Source organism: Acartia tonsa, chromosome 9 (assembly GCF_053477335.1).
Source record: "Acartia tonsa isolate MP-2025a chromosome 9, ASM5347733v1, whole genome shotgun sequence".
Classification (NCBI taxonomy): domain Eukaryota; kingdom Metazoa; phylum Arthropoda; class Copepoda; order Calanoida; family Acartiidae; genus Acartia; species Acartia tonsa.
Genome location: NC_137268.1, coordinates 22,451,144 through 22,461,496, shown reverse-complemented (window position 1 = coordinate 22,461,496; position 10,353 = coordinate 22,451,144). Strand labels below are relative to the sequence as shown.

The 10,353-nt window shown below is 29.1% G+C and overlaps 1 protein-coding gene across 1 annotated transcript; it reads right to left on the bottom strand.

Annotated features, from left to right (window-relative positions):
* Positions 1-814: 814 nt before the first annotated feature.
* On the bottom strand, positions 815-7,599 carry LOC145328516 (uncharacterized). The gene is made up of 11 exons (XM_080172226.1): positions 7,560-7,599; positions 6,740-6,816; positions 6,103-6,130; positions 5,799-5,849; positions 4,824-4,915; positions 3,742-3,831; positions 2,926-2,989; positions 2,748-2,832; positions 2,152-2,234; positions 1,800-1,847; positions 815-1,381 (listed from the first exon to the last, which is right to left on the bottom strand). Exons 1-11 carry the CDS (start codon positions 7,572-7,574, stop codon positions 1,235-1,237), a joined length of 780 nt encoding a protein of 259 aa, XP_080028352.1. The 5' UTR covers positions 7,575-7,599; the 3' UTR covers positions 815-1,234.
* Between the last annotated feature and the right edge of the window lie 2,754 nt (positions 7,600-10,353).

Genomic DNA, 10,353 nt, shown 5'->3' with positions numbered 1-10,353 from the left:
TCCAGGACGACTAGACATTATTTCATGAGCAAAGCATTTCTATAATCAAGACGGAAAATATAAGTAAATCAGTATATCGTGTATTAACGTAATTTTGTGACAGTTTTATTTCAAAATTGAAAAAAATATTTCTAAGATGATATTACCGGTAGATGTTAACATGACCAAATCAGAGCAAATCGCTGCGTAGGTCTGACGGACGGTACATATAAAAGTAAAAAATCTTGTTTTTAAACCATTGATATGTGAGAGATGTAAGTGTAGCAAATCTTTACCCTTTAATTGTCGCTAATCATCGATGACTTCAAAAAAATGACTTTTCAATAAAAGTTTTACTCTTACGTGTGTATCTGTTCAAAAGATGTTGAATTAAAAATATGGTTATAAATTAAAACCAATTGTATTAAATATCCTATAAAATAGAACAGTAAATTGTTAAAAGAAAAATGTTTTAAACTAATTATAGCACGCTACACGATACATAGGTTTTCTTAACTACAAGTGTGTTTAGTTCAGAGATTACTTCGAGAGAGAATGTTTTCTTAACAATCTTTAAGTGACAGTCTGACATATCTTATCTATCTATCAAGGGGATTTAGTAGTTGCACAAAGGGATTTAAAAGGGATAATACAATGGATGATAAATTAATATACATCCCAAACTATGATAAATTTGAGGATTCAAATTATTGATTGAAAAGTTTGTACACTTCTAATTTGGAGTACCCAAAGATTTTAAGCCAATGAATAAGACAACATAATTATAAAACTTTGGGTACCAGTGTAATTTACAGACCATAAAAGAAACACAAAATTTTAAATTATTACTTTTATTAAGCAACTGATTTACAATTTTTATGAATGAAATATAAATAACATTGTAAAATCTGTGAATATTTACAAATAAACAGTAAATACTCTAAATATTCATAAAGAACATCCATGATAATTAGTTGACTAGACATTGTGTTTGATATTTTAAAATCTGTATAAAAATATAATTAAGAATCTATTTTTGAGCAGTTATATAAGTTTTATCATGGTGTTCTTTTTATCATTTCTAACTCTGATAATAAACTGTTATTACAAGTTTCTAGCAGAATCAATATCAATTCTAAAATCTAATTTTGAGGCGTCAGGGTTTACCAAAAGGTTTAGCTTTAAGATCATTACAATTTTTGATAAAAATTGAAAAAAAGAACTTGCTGCTAAACTTATTCACAGAAAGGTCATCTTAATAATGTCCACCGCCATAACCACCGGAGCCGCCGAATCCACCGCTGCTTCCACCGCCGAATCCGCTTCCGCCACCGCCGTTTCCACCAGAGCACACCTGTCTGGGAGTTTGGACGGGAACTTGTTTGGGCACCTGGCTAGCAACCTGCAACACAAAAATACTGGTTAATTTGTTTAAGCTTCATACTTAGAAACACACACAAATAAGTTACAAAACTTATCATGCCATAATTATTTATCGTATCCTAATATATCCAGATTTCTACCAATGTACAAATGTACAATTACAAGATTAAAACAAGTTTTGTTAGCCCCGAGATCATAATAATTTGTTTTATTTTTATGATAGTACATTTGTATATTCATAGATAACTGGATACATGATTAATCAGTATGGCTGAGAACTGGTTCCAATCCAGCAAATATCAATTGAATTCAAATCCATACTGGAAAACTCATTAATTTGTTCACGCTTTACACTTGCCAATATTCATATGTTATGATACTTATCTTGTACAATCAATTTGTAATTTTATGTGTACAACATTATTAAAAGCTAGTACCTGAGTGCAGCTTTCTTTGGGAACCTGGCTACATTGCTGTCTGGCAACCTATATACACAAACAATATGATATAAGAAATATTTTAATTTCTTAAAATAATAAATGGAATATTGAATTATCTTAAGAAGTAAGACAATAGATGATATATTGAAGTAATCCTTCAAAATTAAAAATTCTGTAGATTATTTGTGGAATCAATCGGAGACCACTTATTAGATTTAACCAATCAATGATTAAGAAAAGTAATAAAAGTTTTTAATCAATCAAATAAGTAAGCACAATTATAAACAATTGTCCATGTTCCAACCATCCTTGAAAATAAAAAAAAAAATAACATAAAAATCTAGATTACCTGTTTGGGAGTCTGAACAGGGACCTGTCTGCAGTTCTGCTTGGGGACCTGGTTACATTTCTTCTCAGGAACTTGGACAGGGACTAAAACAAAGTTGATTGTTAGTAAATAAGAATCAAGAGGGGTGTTATATTATCATCAGGGATGTCTAATAGTAGACAATAGGGACACTTCTGCAGTAAATACAATTATTAATTTCAAGGCCTTTTAATAAAAGTGTTTGGATGGATGATGTCTGCTAGAATGTCAAGAATTCCCAATACTAATATTTTAATTCTAAATTTGATTACAGTTGTGTGATATTATGTTTAAAGAATACATGTATAGATGTATAAACCAGACAACTACCTGGCCTAAGTGGTGGAGACCCCGTTTGTCATATAGCAAATTGCTTTCTGTTCTTTTGTAGGGACTTGGCTGTACTTATAATTCAAATGCTATTTGCTTATTTCAAAGACCAAATACAAAACTGGGACAGATTCCCTGCACTGAGGGCAGAATTTCATAGAGTTCATGTCCTCTCTATTCTTTTACTTCAATGTTTAAAGCATTCTTTGAAAATATGAGATTCTTTAACTTGATTTAACTATAGTTACCTTGGTTGCAGTTCTGCTTAGGGACACTCTGGCAGTTCTTAACAGGCTTCTGGACAGGAACTTGACGGCACTGCTGGCTAGGAACCTGTGGACAAAAGATTTGGTAATACAAAAGGGTACAGACATACATAGGATAAATTTGAAGAAGTAGATATATTAGGAAAATATAAGTTTTTACCTTACGGCACTTCTGCTTCTTATGGTATCCATAGCCAGGGACAGTATGGCACTCTTGTCTGTAGCTAAAAATTTAATATATATATTTGTGATCTTGTAAAACATATGAAAGTCTTGTATTAATGTTAAAAGGAATTAAGTAGCCATCAAGAAAAAATAAGAACTATAAAAATGTAGATTAATTTATTTGTATGAACGCAAAATATTTTGCAAAATTATATTACTGGTAATGACATAAACATTAATGTTGTCTTCTAGAAAATAGAAATATTTACGTATTCTTGAATGAATGAATTACATGTGACGCTAAACAAAATATATAGACATATGTAACAATGAAATATAGCTCATGTTTCAAGTTTCTTTTGCTAAGTTTTAAATTGAAATTAAATTTTGTAAATCTTCCGCATAAAAACTTTAGTCTTGGTTAATGTCTTTAGTTAAGTTGTTTAATGAATGACTGAAACTATGTATTGTTACAAAATTAAATATTTAAGTTATTTAAAAATAATCCAGACAACTACCAGCCCCAAGTGGTGGAGAACCTTTTTGTTTACTTGCAAATTGCTTTCTGTTCTTTTGTAGAGACTTGGCTATTTTAATATTTCCAAAGCTATTAGCCAAAGACCAAATACAAAATCGGGACAAAGTAACATTTAATTCATGTCCCCTCTATTCTTTTTACTTTAATCTGTATACATAGACTTACAGCTGCGGGAAGTAAAATAGCAAAACCATTAAAAATAAAGAAGGGGGGGGGGGGGTTAGAGTGAATTCTCAGATTTCTTAGTAGAAAAAATCAGAATTAAAGCTATACCTTGTTGAGCACTCGTTTTTGTAGCTGGTTTCATAAGAAGTGGAACATTGTTGCTCATAAGAGGTGCTGCACTGTTGCTTGTACTCGGTTCTAAACAAATATCGGTCATCAAATAAGGAAATCAAATTTTTAGTACAAACAAATAGATGTACAGAATAACGGAAAATCATATATTACTTGTGATGGGTATACTTTTTATACCTTATAGGTAAATCTTTTTAGGCTAACATTGAGAAACTCAAAATAATATTTTATAAAAAGTATGGAAGTTTGAAATTATTCAAGCATTTAGATTTAATTTACTTTTTAGTAACCAATTTAATTTAATAGTTTTTTTGCATTGAAATTGCTTTTCATTAAGTTCAAATGACTAATAGGAGACCAAAATTTTGTATAATCATGCATTTTTCACTCTTAATTTTTAAAGGTCAAATCAGACGTTTTATTTTATAAAACATTATTGTCATTTTGTTTAATTTAACGCCTATTTATTTAAATTTTAAACATTTATGTGATTTTTTAGCAAGGTGCTTACAAATTTTAATCATCATCACAAAAAAAGTATGTTTTTTTGAAATTTTCCCACAAATCTTTAAAATAATGTCAAATATCCTAATTAGAATTTGCAAGACTAATTATAATTTTTCTACAATTGTCATTTTTTATAAATTCTTTGCAAAATCAAGAAGAATTAAGTAAAAATATGAATAAAGCATAGCAACTGTATGTAACAATATTAGCTGGTATGTCAGTTCATCCGAACTAGTTTGATATTTTACTCTTTTTTAAAATTTTGTTGAATTTAAATTTTAAGAGCGAATCTAATCTAAAATTCACAGCAATCTTAATGGTCAAGACAATGTACGATATATTAATACACATCCCCGATGATGGGAAACATAATTATCTCTGCAGATTAAAATTATTGGTAGAATACTACTAGTATTGAACCAACAAATCAAATTTTGATAAAAAAACATAATCAGAGTGTTAAACAAATAAGATGACATAATTATAAAACTTTGGTTATCAGTATAATTTACAGGCCAATGTACCCTCCCTCCCATACAATTAAATAATACCTGTAAGAGTTAGAGCACTGAGTTTCATAAGAGGTGGAGCATTCTTGTTTGTAGGAGGTTTCTGTCACAGTGTCATACACGGTGTTACATTTCTATAATTATATCAGAGTTATACTCCTATGTACATTCTTTTTCTTGTTTTTCTTAAAAACTATGTCATAAAGACGTGTGTGTATGCATGTTCAGAAAAATCTCACAAACGATAGAAATGATCGTTCTACAATTTATGGGAATTTTAAGATTTATTTTCCTCATACACCCCCCCCCCCCTCCCACATTTAAGCCCTAAATTTTTTTTTATTATAGCATTTTGTACTTGATAGAAAAAACATTATATAAATTAATATAATAAAATATTAATTATATTTAAGGATTATAATAAAATTATAAACCCTCTTAACCCAATTAGTCATATTAAATCCAACCCTTCTAACTCTTTTTATTTCAAACAACTAAAATGATTTTTGGAATATTTTTAGATAAAAAAAAATAAGTATTATTGTATATTGTATAAGGGCTTAATGATAGACCACCAATTATATAGCTAGTGTAAGTCCAAACTTGAAACTTCTCTTAATAATCGTTTTTATGCATTTTATAGTCTCTTTTGAAGAAGTAAAAAGTACGTATCTAAGCAGTTTCCTCTTGATGTTAACTGTACTGTTCTTTTTATTAAGACCAATAAATGACAAAATTGTACTTGTTAATGTTTTTTAAAAATCTTATGATGACATAATATTTTAAAAATAAGTTTTTCTTTTAGTGTTATGTTTTTGTCTGTCAGTTGTGGTTTAAGAAATATGAATCTTTAGATTTATAATGTTTGGTCTCCAAAAGACTCTTTTTTGGTACCCTCTCGTCCTTGGTAATTGACATTAATTCCATTTTGATTTAATCCACTTATCAACTATTTTTATTTTTCAAGATTAGTAGGAAAATAGCGATAGGACAATAGATTTAAAAAGTTATCTTTACCTGTTCATAAGTGGTGGAACATTTGGGTTGGTAAACTGTCTCATAGGTAGTCTAAAAAATACATTTCTAAGATGGATTTTTTAATAATAGCTTGACTATTTGCAAATGAATAAATTTTATGCATGAAAAAAAGATGTAGAAGTTAGAGTAGAAGTAGAAATTTCTAACATGTAGAATTAGAAAAGTATAACATTATTAAAACTTGAAGACAAATGTCATTAAGATCAAAGAGTCTACTACAATGATAGTGCAATTTACTAAAAACTTTTTAATCTAAAAATCACATTTATGAATTTCTTATTACCTTATATGTTGTTTCATACTCAGTTCTGACAGAAAAAAAGATTTATTTATCATTTTGATTTAAGAAAATTGGGGAAAAATCAGAGATTATTGGCGCAAATTGGAAATAACAGACAGAAATTGTAGAAAAATACATGAGAAAAATATGTTCAATTTTTGCAAATTTTCTCATTAGCTGAAACTTAATTAGTAAACTCATGTGGGAGTAAATTTGTTTATATTACATAAACTTTACTTGAAATAACGTAAAAACACTACAGTAAAAAACTTTTTATCTTCATAAGGTTTAGTACTATATTGAATTAATTTCTCAAAATTTACTTAATTTTGTATAACTCAAAAGCTGCACAAAGTAAAAAAAGCTCAAAATAATTGTTCGCATGAAGTATACTTGGAAAGTGAGAATTTTTAAAAAGTCTAAAGTAAATTTCTTAAAAAAAAAGAAATAACATAAGTAAAATATTGATCAAAAGATTATTTGATAAACTTATGTAAGTCATAAAGTTGTACATAGTAAAAAACTTTCAGATTTAAAATCTAGAATTAGGAAAATCTGGTTGTTACTTCTAAACTGTTATTTTAAAAGAAATATGAAATAAAACAAATCAAATAAAAAATAATCATTTTCTGTTTTCCTGCATTTTGGTTGGTATCCGCTGTAGCCAGGGGCAGGAGAGGATAGGACACCTCCAGATCCCAGGACACAAACCACAAACTAAAATAGATTTGCGAAAGGTTTAAAAACTAAATATCTCAAATTCATATGCTTAAGTTGGTAAAACTTTAAGTCTGCTTGTAAATATTTCTAAGGTATCTGTCACAACTTATTTTTGAGACTAAATATGATAAGGTTTTAGGCTATTTCTATATAAAAACATCGATCTCATCAGATAAATAACCTTTCAAAAACTGTTTTTAAAAAGGGTCTAATGTTCATTGCTCATTCACAAAAAGTATACTATAAAATTAAGATAATAACTGTTGAAACAACATAAAACTTTCTATCTTTAAAAAGTAATTAAATATAAAGGTTAACTAGTTTTAGGTGTCTTTTAATTGGGCTTTCGCAAAACAAAGTTTTTGAACAGCAATTAAAAAAATAGGAGTTAATGATCTAAAGGTGATTTAATCAGGTATAATATATTTGGAATTTTCGCATAGCTTACTTAAATTTAGTCTACTGATTCAATAAATCTTTTTTTTATACTTTACTGCAAACTTCTGGAATTTAGACATTTTAAAGCAATGTATACCATCCTCGTAAATCTAACTTTACATTTAAAAAATAAATATCTAGATTTTCACACTAAAGAAAATTTTAGTTTGAACTTTTAAAGCTAACTTATTTTTCTGATAAAACATAACTTAAACTTGCCTTTAAATAATTCCGTGCTTAAACTTTATATAATTTTAACTAAACAAAAGTTTAGTTGATTTTTTAGTTTTTAGCTGTCTTACCAGAACTGAAAGCATGTTGAAAGTTGGAAGACTACTAAGTAATTACTCAATCTCATCACAGATATTTATACCTAACACATTAAACAAGGATTTAATAACAAAAAGAGTATGGGGTGATGTAAAAGGGTGAAGAAAAGGAGGTGGGATAAAAGAGTTAACATTAATGACACCTGTAAAAAAAGGGGTTATTGTTAAAGCAGCGCAATGGGTAGTGGGAAAGAAATCCGTACATTATTGGGTACGGCGCGGTGGTAGTTCAGTTTATGTTGCGTAACTGCGTTAATTTGCAGTTTACCGGGCGCAAAAACACAGTGGCGCCAAAAATTAGCGCATGTTACTATTAAAAAGCTTTTTTGTACGCTGAGGCTATTTGCTGTAAACAGTATAGAAACAGTACAAAAATATTTTTGGACAATTGATAATTGACATAGACAAGAATTATCTTAATATATTTAACTAATGGCTTCACCCTTATTCTCTTGGGGTAATTTTAAATCCTATTTTAAATCAATTTTAAACAAAGATGTAAAAAAAAATAAAAAATAAACATGTTAACTTACGAACTATGATAATGATTTTTGAGTTTAAAATCTTTCTAAATTGTACCTTAATTTTACAGGAATCTCATGCAAAGTTTGAAAACGAAAGAACGATTCTGTCATCCCCGAATTAACGATCAGAGCTATCCGTTACGATTGTGCAGACGGCGGACGGACCAAAAATGTGTCATTGTTAGATTTTTTCAAAGTTTGCATCGGAAATATAAAATTTTATGGTATCAATCACAAATAAACCACAATAAAAATCACTGCTTGGTACTTTGTGACATTTCTAACAGTGAATCTTATCTACAAATTGTATTTGAATACCCAATCATCCCAGGGAGGGAGGGGACATTGGGCTAGCTGTTTATTACACTAGTCCCCAACGTTTAATTATAACGTTTTCTTGTTGTTTGACTTAAAAACTTTGAGGACTTTTATTGCATTTTGATTGGTTGTTTCATTAAGTTGATTGTCCAAACGTTTCAACCATTAACTGTAATCTACAGAAGGGGTAATTTTGTTTATAAATATTGGGGATGTGCATGCATTTATCGGACATTGTCGTATCCCTTTTAGATCCCAGCTAACATTTCTTTATTAGAGTTAGTTAGTCCATATGAAACTTTGTGGAAAGATTCAAATATTTTCATGTCACATTAAAATTCGTACATTCTTTTTATAAGCTAAGTTATTCAATATTTCACTTTGTCTGTCCGTCCGTAACGCTTTTGGAGAAATGGAATTTTTCCCTAAACAAACACTGCTTTACAACTGACTTAGCCCGTTCGACCATCTAAATGGAAGTTGTCATCCGGCCTTGTTAGTATGTATTTATATTTTACATTTCTTTCACAAAAGACTTAATTCAATTCGCTTTTATTATGGTTGTCATCCTTGTTCTTTATAAAATAAAAAAATACCAATAACGACGGATAAGATTTCAAATCATTATTTTTTTTGCAAAATTGATAAAAAAAGTTAAAGGCTAATAAGATCATTTGACTAATTTATTTTGACAACAATTACATTTTTTCTAAGCAAAACTTTTCAAAAGTGTTCTCAATTGAAATCTGTTCTTCTGGTGTTTGAAATTTAAGATCATCCAAAATAACGAAACGCAATTTTTTTCTAAAAAATAATGAAAAATGTTAGTAAGAAATAAAACAATTATTACCATTTAAAAAATATATGTACATCCTATTAAATAAAGTAGTAAGCTTTTTGACTCTCTCGCTAACCGCTCAACCAATATGATTTACAGTTAAGCTTCTTATATATTGATCTATTTTCAATGATGGTATCTCCACCCTCCCAAGAGAAATCAACCATAGAAAAAATGACCCAGAAAGTGAAGGGTAAACTTCCCCCCTCCAACTATTCCCTGAAGTGTCCCTAGATGCCTCTAGGGGCGTAACCGCTAGTATTCAATAACATGTTACATATAATTTTCTTTGATTTTATGTAAATTGCCATCTTTGTTAATTTGAATAAATTATACATACTTGATATTTGAACTTAGTGACAAAGATATTATTGAATTTTGCACTAAAATCATTATCCAATTAAAATATAATATTTAACGATTAATTTTGTATATTTTTCAAAGAGTTTAAAAAAAATAGGATTGAATTAATTTTGTCATGGAAAATATTATGATGCTTTTAAAAAATTGCTGATTGCTATTACGTATAGACGTAGTATATTGAAAATTTTTAGCGAAGCTCTTCTGTAACTGTTAACGTTTGCTAAAAATATCTTTTGTAAGTTGACTATCAAAAAGAATAATTATGCATGCTATTTATATTATGTAAACCTTTGTAATGTTGAAAAATATATTGAATGGGTTTCTAATTAACTGAAAAATAACCTAAAATATTATTTTCGAGAAATGGAATCACAAACATGAGCCTAACGAATGTTTTTTTTCTATTGCATTTTATCATTCATGTTGTAGATTATTTATCCTGATTTTTCTTAAATTATTCTTAAATTAGCCAATCAAATAGCAATTAGAAATTTGTGAACTTGTTTTATCTATAATACGAAGTAGAACGATGTCTGTCTGTCCGTCTGTCCGTCTGACCGTCTGTCCGTCCGTCTGTCTGTCTGTCCCTTAAGATCTCGGTAACCACTGAACCGATCGGATTCTACTCTTCAGGGTATCTACCTATTGGTCCTGTGGTGGTTTTAAGCTATTTTCTCGGGGGGTGGGACACCCCCAACCCCCCCAAAAACCAAAAAATCCCCCC